The following is a 17056-nucleotide window of genomic DNA, read 5'->3' on the forward strand; positions in this document are numbered from 1 at the left end:
AAAGTACTCTTTGGAGTCCCATATGACCAAAAAGGTGCAGTCCCACTATTAACTGCATTAAATTCGACTACATGTAAGATGTTGTCACCTTTTTCTTTGTTCACCATGAGCTGCCTGGCCTTACTACCTCTGATCTGTCAAGTGTTGGCACCAGAAAAACTATGTAGGCAACCAGCTCAGGAGACTGATGTGGCTGAAAACTAACTTGTCAGAAAATAAAAGAGAAAAGTTTTCAGGTCAGTGCATAGCTGCCTGAAGACTGGCACTCAGTCATGGGAGGTGACAGGTATATGTGGCTGAGCAAAAAAGCTCAAGGTTCGGGTTCATGGAACTTGCTTAGATTAGATTAGATTAGGGTGTGTGTGTGTAAAATACTGGCTAATTTTTAACTATATTTCTAAGAAATCACAGTGAAGTACAGGTATGAACAGTGGACAGTCTTACAAGTGTTAAAAGTTGTGTTGATTATTGCTATCTTGAGTGGTTTTTGCCTGAAATCTTTATAATCCTGTGGACCTGAAGCCAGGGCTCATGGCATACTGGTGTGTGCTGTGGAATGTACTACAATCACAAAGTGGTCAGGCTTGGTCTGAATGGGTCTTGTTTGTTTGTTTATTAATTTTTAATATAAATCAGCATTTCCAAAGAAAAAGATCCCAAAATACACAAGGGTCTGAGAAAATATTTGATCCCAGGCATTAAACTTTGTCAGGCTTGTCTGTGATCAGTACTTTGGCAAAGGGACTCAAAGCTTATCTGGTAGGTTGATCTGTGTGTGTAAAGGACATACTGTGTTGCTCTGGTGAAAGTGAGCTGCAGTCACCCAAACTGTAAGCAATCAAAAAAGATTCCAATTTCCTACAAAAGAACTTGACTGATGGGCTTTCTCCTTAGATCTGCAGGCCAGAGGGTTGGGCTTTGGGTTTTTTTTCCTTTTTCATTAAGAACTCTTCCAGAACAAGACTGTGTTGCTGAGCTGGGGTGCTGTTTAGCTGAATTTTTTTTATAGCCACTTGGCTTTAGGGGACACCAGGTGTTCAGATGTATGAGTAAACTGTCCACACCCTTGTGAGTTACTGCACACTGTCTGAGTGGATTAACTTGGCATGTTGCAAAACTGCAGAAAAGTGCACTAGTTTAGCTGCCCGTGACAAAGGCTGAGCCAAATGAATTTTAGCTCACATTAACCTTGAGATAAGATGGTGTAATTTGCTGCAAGATGAACTACTGCTATTCTGTTGATGGATTTGTTATGCTGTGATGACTTGCTGATATGTTTGAACTGTAAAATCAGATGGGGAAGTAGAAAATTTAGTAGGGTGGGATTAGGGACTAGTTGAGAGCAGAGTAGTAGCTGAACAAAGGCAGGATGGTTCAGACACAAATGCGTGATTTTAGAGGAGAATCTTGGCTGGCTGAGCAAAGAAAAAATAGTAGGAGAGGAGGGTGGTAGAGAACCAGTGTGGCAGGGGGAGGAGTGAGACACAGGGTGAGCAGCCAGCAGAGCAGAACTGAAGAGGGCTGGACAAGAAAATGGGAGATCTAGGTGAGGAGCTGGAAAAATGAGGAAGCGTGTGGAAAGATGGGATTAGGGAGGATAAAGCAAAGAAGTTGAGCTAAAGAGAGGATGAGGTTCTACCCTATTTTCCTTCAGACTTCCAGAGCCTGGAGGGAACTGAGTTTCTTGAATGTGACTTTTATCCTGCAATGCATGAGGATCTGTGGAACCCCTGACAAGATGTCATCCACCTGGCTTTAAGCTTCATCACATCCTCTTCTGCTGTTAGCAGGGTTCAAATGACAGCACTGTTCTGGTGCTGGATGCCTGTGATACTTCACAGTGACCTTTTTCTAGTTATTTAAATAAACCTAAGTATCAGGCAACAAAATTATAGCCTTAAAAGCACTGTTGAGGCTTTGATATCCGGAAATTCCAAAAGTAATCTATTTAAAATTAGTAACCGTTAATGTGCCATTTCCCATTTTTGCCACAGGATGTCACAATTCCTCCATGTATGGTCCTGTCCATCACAGGCTCTAACCTCGGTGCCACCAGTCCAGCTCTTGTATCTAAATGTGAACTCATGTAAAATGAATTCCACGGTTGGACCCATCCAGGGTAATCCATAATTTCCATTTCCTGTCTGTTCTGCACATGATTTACTAACTGTGTATAATAAACCAGGTATATTTTTTTCCAAGTATATGATTCAAAAGAAGCAGGAAATCAGCAGCACAAGGCTGCAGTCAACATGGCTACTAGGTTTTTAATCCAGAAGGGAGTCTTCCTTCCAGCCAGGGAAGAGGAGGAAGAAGATGTGGTCACTTTTCCTGTCAGAAAGCAGAGGTGAGTCTCAAAAAGATGTGAGTAGACAGATGCTGTGAAATTTACTGTTTTGTGGATTAAGACAGTTCTCTGTGCTGATCTTCAGCTGCAGTAAGGCATGGGATCCACTGTGGAATACCTAACTTGTAACTTGTGACATCTTTTGTAAAAATGGCCTTAGAGTACTGATGGTGGTAAATGGAGCTTCACTATGGTGAAGTTTGTGGTTAATTCATGCTGTTTTGACTCAGAGCTGTGCTAAGACAGGAATCTTTTGATACAACTGCTGAAATGGGAAAAAAAAAAGTAGATAAAAGTCTTTATAGGAGACCTGTTCTCTCTTGCCTCCTTTTTCTTCATATGACTGTGGGCACATTTTCTGTAATAAAAACAATATACGGATGAGGATAGCCTAAAAAGTCAAAGTTTGAAGGAAATGAAGTAGCAGTACTTTGTGATCACTTAAGTTAATAACTTGAGTTATCACTTAAGAATCACTTAAGTTAAAGGATTCACTTCAAAGCCTGCTGAAAGACTTCTGAAATGGTTTTGATTAGCACTTAAAAAATTTAAAAATAAGGCAGAATTAAGGACATTTTCAGTCTATGGCTAAAACTGTGACAAAACCCCAGTTTTACCAATATTTCAGGCATCCTCTGGAGGACACTCATATACTTCACTTGGATTGAGTCAGCTTCTTAAATGATGATTCTTAAAGAACAGAGATGACATTTGGATGAGTTGCAGGGCTGTAGTCAGACATGTTGTCTTGCCTTAGAAGGAAAAGGATCTTGGGTTGAACTCCTTAGGGGACTAGTGAATTCCTAGTCTTCTCAATCCTCTCATGTAATATTCAGAGGAGTAAATGCCAATACCACTGTGTTAGCTTACAGGTTTCAAGTTTCAGTGTGTTAAGACACTTTTCTGGGGAGCGAATTTCTGTGCTTGCCTGGTCTGAAGGGAGCTTCAGGGACTCCTGATTTTGTGTGACTCTTCTAGGCACCCCCTTAATGGAAATTAAATATCTGGACACTAGCACTATGGAGGTTAACTTCAGCTTGTTTTTGTGGCACAGTATAACTCTTCCATACACTACACTCTTACTCTTAAACAATTAGTGCAACATAATACGATCTATTAAAGCTTTCAACATTTACTTATCATCCTTTAATTGCAATCCACCTGATGAAGGTAAGGTGAGGGCTAGCCCACATCCAGGGGCCCAGGGGTTCAGGCCTACCAGAGATAAAAAGGTGGGGAAGCAGTGATAGGACACTTAGGCCACTGGAAGGAAAAAAAACTAGAGCTGGATGGGGTCTCAACAGAGCCTTTTCAAGGACTGAGGGAGGATGCAGAAGTATCACTTCCTTCATGTAAGAGAACAAAACCTGCACCCTCTTCAGTCTTGAAAGTTCTGCTATCTTTCCCCTCTGTCTTTGCCTGCACCCACATAGTCCTTCCCACGTCACTTCCCAGTCTCACATGGTGGAGACAGAACCAAACACAGTACAGGCTCTAGAGCACATCATTGTTGTCTTGACATACCAACTGTGAGAACATGACAAGAACTCAGCATCTAGCACATTGATCTGGAAACATCCTCTCTTTGATACTAAGTCTTTTCATTGGAAAGAACCAGACCTTGAAGAATCCATTCTCATTTTAAATAAGGGACTAGAGTAGTTAATGTCAGTCCATACAGGAAGCATGGAGTAAAATGTAGTGTTATACAGAGTAAGTACCAGCCTAAGACAGTAATTAGATAAAATACTGTTCAGCATATTGAAAACCAGGGCAAAACAGTCAGGATATGGGCTTGAGCTGAATGCTTAGATGAAACTTTCTGCCATATAGATGACATATGTTCCCATGTCACTTAAATAATTGCACTCCAGATACATAATGTATTTAGGAAGATGTCAATGTAAATAGGCTCTCTTGAGAATCTCTCCACCTGCATATGGAGATGTCCTAATGCCTCTTAAGATCTGACCATTAAGCACTTGGTAGTCAAGTCCCGTTAATCTTTGGTGGGAACCAGGATTCCAAAGATGCTTGAGAAGAAGATCAGCAAGAAAAGCAGAAGAAAACAAGTGCAAATGAATTAGGTTCAAAGTTGAAATCTAGAATGACCACTGATGTGAAAGAAATGGCTTCAGAGTGACTGAAGTTTCTGCATTATATAATAACTTTGTGAAAAACAGCTGTGGGGATTCTAAACAGATTCAAAAGATATGTGATGTTGCAGGCTCTTTATAAGCAGCTTGCAGCACTGCACAGCATATGTCTTGATGCAATACTTAAAAGAAGGGAGATGCTGGAATGTGAGTCCATAGAAGTATGCAGCTGCAGTCAGTGACATCTCAAATATGGAGTGACTCATGTATTTCTAAATACTAATGATTCCTCCCAGGCTTCCAGTTAGGTCCTGCAGTTCACTGAGAATGTTAAACCATTTTCTGTAGTGGAGTTTCACATTTCATAAAATGTGATCATCAGAGACTTGAATAGATTCAAACAAGCCAGGTGTGCCACTGACACAGGCATCAAAATGGCATGCCACCAAGCAGAATAAAATTAGGGGTGGAAAAAGGACAAATGGAATGTGTGCAGGGGAAAAGAAGTGGACCTACAGTTTTGCTGCTTCTCAGTTGATTGACAGCTTAACACCATTCACCAGAGTTGCAGAAACTCTGCTTGGTTTGCAGCAGAACTGTTCCAAGGTAAAAAGTTTGTATTATGGAGGATTTTACACAACTACAGTGAGGTGTTTTTTTTCTTCAATACACAGGCTTGTGGACTTGAGCTCTGAACAAGGTTTCCTGTGGTGTATAAGGACAGACCTTAAGCAACATTTGTTTTTTGTGGAGTGACTAATTGGAGATGCATGCATGTGGTGGTACATATTAACAGTGGCTCAGCTGTCTGATGCTGGTCAGTTCTGACAATTCATATAGGTCTTTTTGCAGAAGTTTGAAAGTCTTGCTCTTTCAAGTCATGAGAAGTGAGAATGGAAGAGGTTTCCTCTTTGGAAAGAACTATATGGGCAGCTGTCTGGATTAACTCTGCAATACTGAGGAAAAAAATCTGTAGCAAAACTTCCCCATGTGTGACTAGTGTGTATCTGCTTCATGCCTAAGTGCTTTTAAACCTGGGCTATTTTTTCTGATTTTTATCTGGAAACAGAGAGTGTGACTGCAGTGCAGGGACAGTCCTTTGCAGATTCATGTCTTTTGGAGGATTAGTGATGTTATTTCCCAAAGGAGGGTCAAAATTTTCTAAGTTACTAGGCGTAGAGACTGTCAGAGAACAGACAGTTGTCTTCTTCTGTCATGTTCTTTTGTTGTGCTGGTAACAAATGCAGCCATTTGAGTGCAAACACCTGGCCTTTCCTTCCCACCAGTCTGTGCAATGGGATTTATTCCAGAATGCTCAGATTTTCATGAGTATTCCCTCCACAAAAGGGAGCAGCTGATCAGTCACCCCACCAAGCACTGAAATAAGCCTGGCCGGGCTTTAAATATGTATCCAACATCAGCTGCTGCATATCTGCATTGTGGAAAAGCTGCCACATGTCTAATGTCAAAAGGCTCATAGTTCCTGCCTCCAACACATATGGGACAGGCAGGTTATCTTGTGTCACGGTACAAAACACCAACTTCCTTCTTTTGCCATGTTACCAAGGAGATTGCACATGGAACTTGCTGTGTTGCATGCATGGCAAATTCCTCAACTTTACTAATATGTTTGGATATGCTTTCAATGGACAGTGACAAGAAGGGGCATAGCATGAAAGTGATGATAGTCCTAATCCTGGCACAAACTGGGGAGAAATGTGCAGAAAACAATGTGAGGAAGACATTAATATATTTTAAGTTTATACTGAGGCTTGTAGGGGGGTTGCTGTCTTCTTTACTGGGGAGGGCAGGGCCAGAGTCCTGGTCCCAGCATGAGACCCCAGAATGTCTGGGATGCTGTGGGACAAGTCTTGCTGTAAGAGACAGCAGTTCTGGTTTTAAAGTGGAAAGTAAATTAATTATTGCAAACTGGTTTCCACCTCCAGGCTCTGATGCTCTGAAGATTTGGCTATATTTCTGGCAAGAGATGATATGTTGCAATGCTGGCTTTGCACATTCAAGAGACACAAAGGCCTTTAAAGTAATATTGATTCCACTCTTGTGTTTTTCAGGGCTTGCTTACCAGTATGGAAGGAGACTTCCTCCGTACTAACTTCCAAGGTGTCTCCCGAGGAGGGGATGGTTCAGTCCTGTGGTGCAGAATCCTTGTGTACAGAATTCATGCTCTAGTCCTGAAACATGAGGATTTGCCTTTTCAGTCTGGGTAGGGATTGATGCTCTGCTTCTTGAGGTGATATCAGCCCAGTGAACCCCTTACCTTCATGTAAAGCTGGAGTTTGAAGCTTAGAGGGAGTGTAGATAATCACATTAGAGTCTCTTCCATTGTACTAGATTGGAGCACAAGTCCTATCCCAGCATTCATTCTCTCTCTGGTCCTATTGCTGAGTGATAGCATTTGGTAGTTGGAGGTCTGCAACTCTGATCAGAAAGAGCAATTATCCTGTACTTGGGCAGTTAATGTAAGAGGCAACAGGGCCCTAACAAGACATCTTGCTCAGAAGTTTAAAGTCCTTTTTTTCACATTATCTAAGCGTTGACACAAAACACAGACAACTTCTTTGACAATAAAACACAGCACATGGCTGACTGAGCTGCTGGATCAGTGGCTGTCTTATGTTCATACTAAGTCAAAGACAATAATACTTCTTTAGACTATATTGAACAGGTTTCTTTTTTCAAGATGATATAGTGGTTCCCAGAATAGGCACTACATGGAAAATATCAAAATACCTTCAGCTTGGTTTCATCACACAAAATTTCCATAGCTTAATTTACCTTCTATTATGTATATCAGAAGTGTAAGAAATCTGGAAAACCCCAGACTACCCCAGATTACCCCAGACTGTTACTTTCAACTGACGTTGAGAGGGGCTTACCCAACCTAACAGTAACAATGAATGTAAATACATTTTTGAGGTTCCTTGAAAAATCTGTCTGTTGGAGACAAGTACTTATATTTTTGGTCAACCATTCTTTCAGTGGGCTGAAACTGAAGACACATGAAGCCAGCAGGAATGACTGCATTGCTGCTGTGATGTTTACACATTATGAGTCAGTGCTGTTTGTTCTTCAATTCTGATAAAGGGCTGTACCGGGGAAATAATTTGGAAACCCATGACAGCTGGACAGTCTCTCCCTATTTCACCCATTAATCCTCTAAATCAAGAGCTGTAAATGTCCAGTGCTACCTGTAGTCCTTGCACTCTCACATGTGGCACCAGGCTGCCAAATGATATGGCAGCATGAGGGAGGGTCTTTTCTCATTATCTCTTTCAGAGACTGAGATTTTCACTGGATCTTTTTTCCTGGGGACTTGCTCTGACAATTTTCCTGCAGTCTCATCTCAGTAGCCTGCCCTTATCTATTCCTCTTTTACTGGTAGATAAATCTGTTCATTCTGACACATAGCTGTCTAACATAATTCTTCTGCCTGTCAGCAGGCAGAGGACAAACAGAAAACAAAAATCACCGAGTTAACAATCAATTCTTATGCACAATGCAGTGTCAGAAGAGAAATGGCTGTGATGTCCTCTCTGCTTTGTACTCCAAATTGGTGCAATCAGTATCAAAATGGGTCAACCATGCTTTAATGGCTATTCTCTTCCTTCTCGCTTCTAGCCTCTGTCTTTTCATCCCATCAAGAAATGATTCCTTCTTCCAGGGCAATTCTGTTACAAACTATTACCATGCAGGGTAATATTACTATTACCTTTACTAATTCTATTACCATGGCCAAAATAGCAGTGCTCCTCCTCAATCTATTTGGAAGGCTGCTGGAGTGGAGTGCTTCTTCCAGAGACATTTAGTCTTCAGAGGCTATACCTTTGTGCAGACCCATCTGAAGTCATCTCTCAAGATGACTAAATATTAACCTCCCTTTGCCCTTGGTATTCCATAACTTGGGCAAGAGTATAAAATATATTTTGTTTGGTCTCCTCCTGGTTTCTACAGGCCAAATCAATGTCTTTCAAGCTTTCTTTTTAATATAAATAAAAGATACCATTCAACTGCACACTTGAGAAACCCCCTTGGAGGTTTTACTACAGTCTTTGCCTCAAAGTTTGTGTTGCTATCAACAGCTCTATCTATGCCTTTGGTGAGTGGCGAGCAGATAAAGCTTTAGGAAGAAAAGACAAAGCTCTTTAATTTTAAAGGAAAACATGCTTAATATGTTTAACTAACTAGGAGCAAGGCACTGCTTTGGAGAGCTGATGTGTGTTTTTGATGCATGTTTGAATCTCGGCTTTTATCTTGCATCATGTTTGTGTGAACTTGGAAAAACCATATATTGGTCAACAAGTGCAACCTGTACATGTTCCAGATCATCACACCTGGCTGCATGGCCTCACAACGCACATGTGCTGAACCGTGAGGCTGCATGGGTGCAGGTCACCTGAACAACCTTCCCAGACAAATGGGATAGTGCGGAACAGGCCACTGAGCCAAGATCCATGGATAATTAAGTAGGTGGCTGATTAGGTGAGTGAGTGCTACATGACACCATTTCAGAGGTAGGATGGCAGTGCACAGGCAATCTCCTCAAGAGGGCAATTTCTTCAAGGAATTGCACTGTCAGGGTGTCATAGAGGTGTCTTGATGGTGAAAACAGGAAAGCATTATCTACCCTTGTGATGAAAATTTGGAGCTGTGGACTCCTGGAAAGAGCTAGGTTCTACTTCTCATTTCTCTCTTTGTGAGAATGAGAAGATTAAAAAAAAAAAAAATAATCCCCTCCTGTCATTTACTTATTCAGGTGGCACAGGTTAGTGGTGTTGGCATTCGCCATAGTGATGTAGAGAAACAGAAGAGCAAAATATCTCAGCAGAGAATGATCTCACTCCTGACCTGACTTATTGGAAGGACAAATACTGAAAATGACATAATTCTCTATGTCTTGCCCAGGGCTCTTGAAAACAATGGGGTTGCTAGAAATTTCATGCCTTGTACAGGGCAGGACCATTTCCAGTCTGTTACCTGAATGGGGTTTTTGGGTCCCTTGTAGATATTTTGAGTTTTGCTGAAACTGAGAGCATGTAACCTGTTTTGTTGCAGCTACTCTTCTAAGAGTAAGAGCTAATTACTCTTCATCGTGGACCAGAATAAATACCTCTGTGATTAACAAGTATGGGATAATCTGCCCCAAGTGTATTAGACTTTAGGGATGGTTTTTACACATTTTCTGCTCCTCCAAATTTTCTTATCAGTGTTCCTACAATTTTGGGATCCCCTTAGTACATGATATAAACTGCCAGTTCTTTTTTGACTCTTGCTCCACCCCATTAAAGGGCACAGCAGCTGCATCCTGGTGGGCATATTCTTCTTTTCCGCTTCCAAGGTCTCAGCAGTGTCACATCCACTGAAGCCCTGCCCTTCCCACATTACCTGTGTGGGGCATCCCTTTGGTCTGCTGGTCTATACATGTGGAAATATCATCATGGCATTATCAGGGCAGGTGGCAGACACAAGTGTAGCACAGGAGGTGACAGACTGTGGCCTTAAAGTCAAGCCATGGCTTGTACGTGGCAGAGATCTAGAAGGGAAGAGTGGCTACTGATGCCTCAGTTTGGGACATACTACAAAGGAAAAGCAGCTCTGTATCTTCCCCCTTATTTTCCATGCTGTTGTCCACAAAAAGTGGATTTGTTACCTGGTGTGCAACAGTCCAGTAATTACACACTCAAGAGAGACATCGATTATTTCAGAGTTGTGCAAGCCTGGATGTTCCATGGTATTCCACAGATCAAGCACACCAACTATCAAAGCTTTTCTCTGTTTACACGTTTCAGCAAACAAAGGAATCGGTGTTCATTGGCTACAGGTTACACAGTTCTCTTATTAATCAGTATTCTATCTTCCATTGGTTAATGACTTTCTCACTTGTCATGCTAAATGGTCTGCATGCTCAGTCTTCTACTTGAGTCAGTGGTACATGAGTTGGTGGTCGCCATCTCCCCCTACCAGAATTAACTTTTACCCAGCTGGAGCTATTGTAACACAATAGCCGAGTTGGATTTATTATTTCCTTCCTCATCTTGGGAGTTCTGCCAGATGTCCTTGTGGCCCGTAAATTCTGCATTCTCTGTGTCTGTTATCAGTGGGCATCCTTCTTCCCAGGCTTTGTTACCCAGGTCTGAGATCACTGAAGCATGTCAAGCCCTAAACCTTAACAAGGCAATTCTACCAACAAGTAATTTGTCTTTCTATCACCTGGATAGCAGCTTGTTAGCTGCTGTTTCACGGGCTAAATCTCCTTTCTTGTTGTTTAGGTTTGAAAGTGTACAAAGATCAAGCATCAGAGCACATCCTTTTGCAACAATGCCAAAGGCTGGCCCACTGCCATGAAACCGCAACATCAATGTTCCCAGTGCTGACTGTGCTCTTAGGCACCATCCGTGTAGCCACCCTCACAAAGCACTGAGCCTGTTTTCCCCCCGGTTGAGCAGGAAAGAGGTTGAGGAGACTGGCCCCAGCTCTCAGCGTGCAGCCGGCGCTGCCACAGCCGAGCTCGTCGCTTGCTGCTCTGGCTGACAGCGGCGGGTGCCAGGTGCCCTCGCCTGACGACATCATTTGTGCAGCTCGCTGCCCGCTCCCTCCTTCCCCTTCTGGCTCGGTCAGTCCCGAGTGTCCCTGCACGATGTCACTTTCGCCCCGCCACGGTGCGACCGCCCGCCCGCCCGCCCTCGCCTCAGGGCGACAGCCACCGCCGCCGGGAGGAGCGGGAAGAGGCGGGGCGCAGGCGGGAGCAGATCCGCAGCTGCCCCTCCCGGCAGGCCGCGGGCCGGGAAGGGGCGGGCGAGCTTTCCCGGAACCAGCAGCACCCGCACGGCCGCCGCCGGCTCGCTGTTCCCCCGGCTGAGGGAGCCGGGAAGTGCCCGCCATGTCCTCGGTGGCCGCCGCCAGCTGTGACGGCAAGGGCGCGGGGGAGGCGCGGGAGGAGAAGAAGCCGCTGAAGGCCTGCTGCGCCTGCCCCGAGACCAAGAAGGCGCGGGACGCCTGGTAGGGACCCAGCCCCGAGCTCCCCGGCCTTCCCCTGCCCGCCGGTGTGAGCTCCCTGCCCCGCCGCCATTCTCTCCCGCTCCTCCCTCCAGGCGTTCTGTGCCCTGCCCGCCTCGCCGCTGGGTTTGGGAGCTCTCCCCACCCCGGGCGGAGGGCTCGAGCATCCGAGGGGAAAGGGAGAACGTGGAGAAGGAGAGGGAACTGTCTGAAAAGGATAATTTAGAAATGAAGAGGGTAATACCTCATAGTCCCTGTTTGAAACAGGTTTCAGAGATCAGCTTTTAATGCTGCTTGTAAATCTTCACTGTTGTTGGTTGGCTGAAGCAACACGTATCAGCAGGTAGTAATATCTATTGTTCAGCTGGTGATAAATTACATTCTCTTTTAAATAAAGCAAAATACTCCGGGTTTTTGGGTCTCAGAGGATGACATTTCTCACAGAGATTCAAAATTTGACAGTGACCTATATAGCTGCATTTGTAATTACAGGCTTAGTCATGATCATAGGACCTATAAAATAGTGTGAAATGCACCCTCAAAATGGAGCTCCTTTATCTGTGACAGTGAATCTTTAAAGTTCAAAAAACTTAAGTCTGATGACCATGTTGTCGGTTTTTCTTTTTTTTTTCTTTTTTTTTTTTTTACTCTGCAGGTAGTACAGATGGTGTTTGGTAGGTGACATAATTTTGAACGCTGTGTTTTTGCTGAATTTAGGGGAGTATGTCTAGTTACATGGTAGAGTGGAGGTGAATCCAGGGCCCCCTAAGAAAAGGGTGGCAGGATGTGTGTTACTGGTCAGATGGAGTTGCCCTTGGCAGCCAGGAGACATGTCCATGCTCATTGTAATAAAACCTAAGAAGAAAACTAAGGAACAGCTCTGCCATTCAGTCAAAAAGCAAGTCTGAACTGCTTTTGTGGTATACAGGATATATCAACAGTGAGAGGCTCTTGCTTGGATGGATGTGTAACATCAAAAGTTATCACATGCGCTGAATAATTTTTTAAATAATAGCTGGACAAGTGTTTTGGTTTGCTTTTTGCTTCAGGATACCTAAAGAGCAACTGAAGTTGGACTAAAATAGCGTTTACTGGTCAACCTATTCTGTATTTGTGTCTTCCTGGAGAAATTTTGTTGCTTCCCTGCTGAATGGTTTGAAACTGGCAAGCTCAGCATAATTGGTGATGTGACAGCCTTGTGTTGTATAACAAATCCCCATCTGGACTTGCCCAGAATAGACCCTGGCCTGTGAATAGGAAGTTTTGTTATGCCTTTTGTCTGAATTTTAACTGCACAGCTCCAGACTTGGGTAACTTTTTTGGGATAGTTTTATACTTCCTGAAGCAGTGCTGCCCTGGACAAGATAGACAAAAAAAAAAAAAAGTCTCTAGACCCTAATAGGTATTTTTAATTGTCCCCAACAGGTTGACAGTTCTGTTTCTTTGACTAATAGTAAGTGGATATTTTATTTCTGAACCCTGGAAATCTTTTTTGTCTTGCAGCATCATTGAGAAGGGGGAAGAAAACTGTGGGCACCTAATTGAAGCTCACAAAGAGTGTATGAGAGCTCTGGGCTTCAAGATATGAGTGAGATGAGCAGGACTGAATGGGGTGAGTATAGCCCACAGGACCTCTGCCTCTGAAGTGCCCTGGCTCCTCAGCTGGTGCTATTGGGAGGCCCAGAGTACTGTTCATGGTGGCAAAGGTGTGGTCCTTATGAGAGAGAAGGCAGAGCAATCCTCATTGGCACTAGAGCCAGCACTGCTGTCTCTCTGAGGGTGGTGAACCCTTTGGCAGTACACAGTGTCTCTGAGTCACCCTTCAGCAGTAGAGAATGGTGCTGCCTCTGTTACTTTCTAAGAGATCCAAACTTCAATTTAGGTTTCTGATGCTAGGGCACATGGGAGTTGGGTCTTGTGGGTTTGTGCTAGGTTTTGTTTGTTGATTGTTGAGCTATTATTGCTCAGTATCCAGTGGAAATCCATGTTTTGTGAAGCTGTGTTTCCTTTCTCTTCTAGATGATGTCTTTGGTGTGACTGTGTTCTGGAAAGCTGCAAAATAAATTATTTCTGCAAGTTACTTCAAAGAACAAATATAAACAAAGAATCTATTTATAAAGAGTCTCTAATGATAGATTATGCATCACATCTGTAGCTTTTCCACGGTTAGCTCTTGACCAATGCTATAGAAAATATATTTTTTCCTCTTAATAAAAGTCTCAAAATGACCAATGTTTCTGACTAGTGTTTCTTTTTAAGTGAATGACAGTGCCCTCCTTACTGAAAACAGTGTGCTGCAGGCATGGAGACAATGAGAAAAGCCTATTCAATTATTAACATGAGAACACTGATTACTGCGGTGTTGTGGTTGAACAGAGAGGACTTTGGTGGGTTTTCCCGCTGATGCAAATTGTGAAATCATGCTAGTAACATTGCCCTTTTACAGCTTTCAGCAGTCATGCTGAAGCTTGTAGTGCTGTTTGTGGCAGTAGCTGTAACTGTGTTTGTACAGAGGTGACCACAGTCTTATGAAATGAACTTCCGTAGAGTCAGAACTGTATCTGATTTCCGCTGTTTGAATTCTTCTGACATTTTTTGAATGCCATTATCCGAGCTTCATTCTTTAAAATGAAGAATTAGGTACTTCCCATATCAAACTCACTTGAGCCAGTAGTTCTTCAAGGGAAAGGGAGCAGAGGGTTGCTCCCTGTCAGTGCAAGTGACTTGTATGAACAGGTCACTTGCCTGAAAGTAAAACTTTTCTTTCATGCCGAGTTTTTGTTGTGTTGGACTAGTGCTAGCCATGCATGCCTTTTGTTTTCTGGCTTCTTTTGCCATATGTGTGATATGAGAGTGGGAAGGTGGTTGTTGCCTTTGATTCCTTTTTTCAATCTAGAGAAAAAAAAAGGTGTAGTTGCTGGTTTGTTACACATGTGGGGCTTTTTGGCTTCATACTATGTAATTGTGCAACCCTAATGTTGTTCTTCCTGTGGTGCGTTGACTTTCCTGAAGATGATATCACTAATTCCTTTTTCTCCTGATGTGTTTTCTCTTCAGAAACTGAAAATACGAAATTTGTGCTTTGTCTTGATTTTTCTCTTGGCTTTGATCCTGCTGGAGGGGTGGCTGCAGTCACTATCATTTCTCTGCCTGCTGGGCTCTGCATATCCTGAGCTGGCAATGGCTTTTGACTGTGAACATTCAGTGTGTGACACTTGGTGCTGCCTCTGCTCAGTCTCACAAGTTGTGTGAGGAGAGTTTAGAGTCTGCCTCCAGGATTGTTGTGTCAAGGTCCTGTCTTGAGTCAAGAGTTGTGCCCACGTTGCCTTTCAGTCTCAGAGTAGGGATGCAGGTGTGTCTCTGGCAGAAAGTATTCAGAGCTGCCTGTGGCACTGTAGCTGTTTGAGGAGCAGGACCTGTGCTCTTCCTGGTGTTTATTGCTGTCTTGAGGTAGAAACTTGAATAAGGTCATTTCTTCTTGAACCATTGTGTGTCAGAGCTTGAACTGGAGAGAATGTTAAAAGGTGGATGAGCACCAGCTTTGTGGTAGCATGGTCTGGGTAAACTGTGGAAATGGTGCTATAGAATAGTGCAGGGCAGGGATTGGCAGTGCCTAAGTGAGGATGGAGTGCTGTTTATATCAGGTCAAGAAAAAAAACCTGTGTTCCTGCACAATTTTACACGAATTCTGTTAACTTAAGAAATTGGATGTCTAGGCCTCCATGAGTGTAATAGCATGGCAGGTGCTTTAGAAAGATTTTGGAAATAAGATGATGAGTGGGATGCTGATGTACCTGTGTGCAATAGGTACAGAAAGGATACTGGACAACTCTGTACTTAAAACAACAATGGGAAAACCTTGCAGTCAAATTCCTTGCTGAGTGGCTTCATTTCTTACTATGGTGTTCCTGTGGAGTTGATTCAGGGCTTCATCCCACTCTGGGGAGTGGGAGTCCCTGTGTTACTACTTACTGATAGTGTCGGTGACAGACACTGCTCTGCACAGGGTTGTGTGTACCTTGAGGGTGTGAAACATGGCAGTAGCAAGAAACTTGACTAAATGGTATAGCAGTACAACTAGATACAGTACATGCTATCTTTGAACCTTTGTCATTCACTGTGAGCTTCTCTGGAGCAGGCTTGAGACTTTTCCCAACAGTTGTAAATCAAATGTGTATATTTTGTAGCTACAGGGGTTTTTTTGTGTGTAAGTAGCAGTTTTGCAGACTAATGCCAGCAATGCACTATATAATAAATAAAAAAAGAGGTGTCTGATTATGCCTTCTCTGACTTCAAGCCTCCAAGGCCTTAGTGTCCTCAACACAGGTGATAGAACTAGTTTTGAGTTTATGGGATCAGTAGTAAACCTGTACACTTCCTAAGGGATGGTCAAAATAACGAGTCATTCAGTTGCTGTGAGATTTGGGACTCATAATCTCTGTGTTGTGTGGCTCTCAAGGACAGAGGATTTATTTGCCAAACATAGTGCAGGCTGTACCTGCATTGCATCATCACGTGCAGCTTAATATTAAGTGCTACTGATTGAATCCATTCTAAGAGGGGAAATCAGTGAAGTTTCCACACTGCCTGTTTCAGTGCTGAAAAGCTTGACATGTCTATTTGTCTTCTTCACAGACTTATTTTGTAGTAATGCTTATGCGTTTACTTCCGGGGAAGGGTCTTGGTGCTGCTCAGGTGTTTTCTATGAACTTGCCATCTTCATTCCACATTGTTTTCAAGTTTGGTATGTCCCTTTCCCATTGAATCAGTATTGGCTTTTGAACTCTCATCTTGGATGAACCAGCATTCCTGGATGGGAGGCACTTATTCTAATCCAAGGCAAGGCATGAAAATGTCTCTTTGGCAATAAGGTTTATTTTACTTTTGCTGGGTGGAAAACTGAAAGTTTTCTTTCAGTTCACAACTGAAAGAAAGTTTTCAGTTTCACAGCTGAAAGCTGTGGAGATTATATGTATGGCCACGGTACTGTTAAGGCAGAAAGGAAGATTTAGTCTTGGTGGTTCAATCAATTTACAAACCTTCCTTTCAGAAATTTGGGTCTGAAAACACCTAAGTTAATCTCGAGTGTGTGCTCTGAGATCTACCTTTTAAAATGCTGTATTATTCTCTCTACAGTGTCACATTGGGACCCCGCAGTAAAATTGTATCTTTTCTAATGAGAGCTTTGTGCTGTTACTGCTGTGGGTTGGAAGTTTCCTGTCTGCCTTCCGCAGGGAAGTCACAACTGGTCATCCTCACCCACGATGCTGTCACCAGCATCACTGTAACATCACTGTTTATGTTCTGGGAGATGCCAGAGGAAGGACTTTCTTTGTCCTGATGAGTCATTAACATTGCGTTCCAGTTTATTTTCTGCTCAGGAATTTACCTAACTGAAGAATGCAATTAATAGCTTCCTTTTTTCTACTTTCTTTGACGTTGCTGCAAAAGGTTTTTGTAGCATGAAAAGGTAGGAGAAATTGCAACTGTGCTTCTCGGGATGCTTCCTCTGACGTAGTTCTACATTTCTGTTCATAGCAGTTCAGTTTTGTCTCACAGATCTTACATAAAATACATTTCTCCTAAGTGTTCACAATCT

At 43.0% G+C, this 17056-nt stretch overlaps 1 protein-coding gene across 1 annotated transcript; it reads left to right on the forward strand.

The window, feature by feature from the left end:
- Positions 1–11239: 11239 nt before the first annotated feature.
- On the forward strand, positions 11240–13685 carry COX17 (cytochrome c oxidase copper chaperone COX17). Its single transcript, XM_085070357.1, has 3 exons — positions 11240–11460; positions 12961–13069; positions 13477–13685. The coding sequence occupies exons 1-2, from the start codon at positions 11342–11344 to the stop codon at positions 13043–13045; spliced, it is 204 nt and encodes a 67-aa protein (XP_084926483.1). The 5' UTR covers positions 11240–11341; the 3' UTR covers positions 13046–13069; positions 13477–13685.
- Positions 13686–17056: the final 3371 nt, after the last annotated feature.

The sequence above is a fragment of the Lichenostomus cassidix genome, chromosome 1 (assembly GCF_008360975.1).
Source record: "Lichenostomus cassidix isolate B80296 chromosome 1, HeHo_3.0, whole genome shotgun sequence".
Taxonomy (NCBI): Eukaryota; Metazoa; Chordata; class Aves; order Passeriformes; family Meliphagidae; genus Lichenostomus; species Lichenostomus cassidix.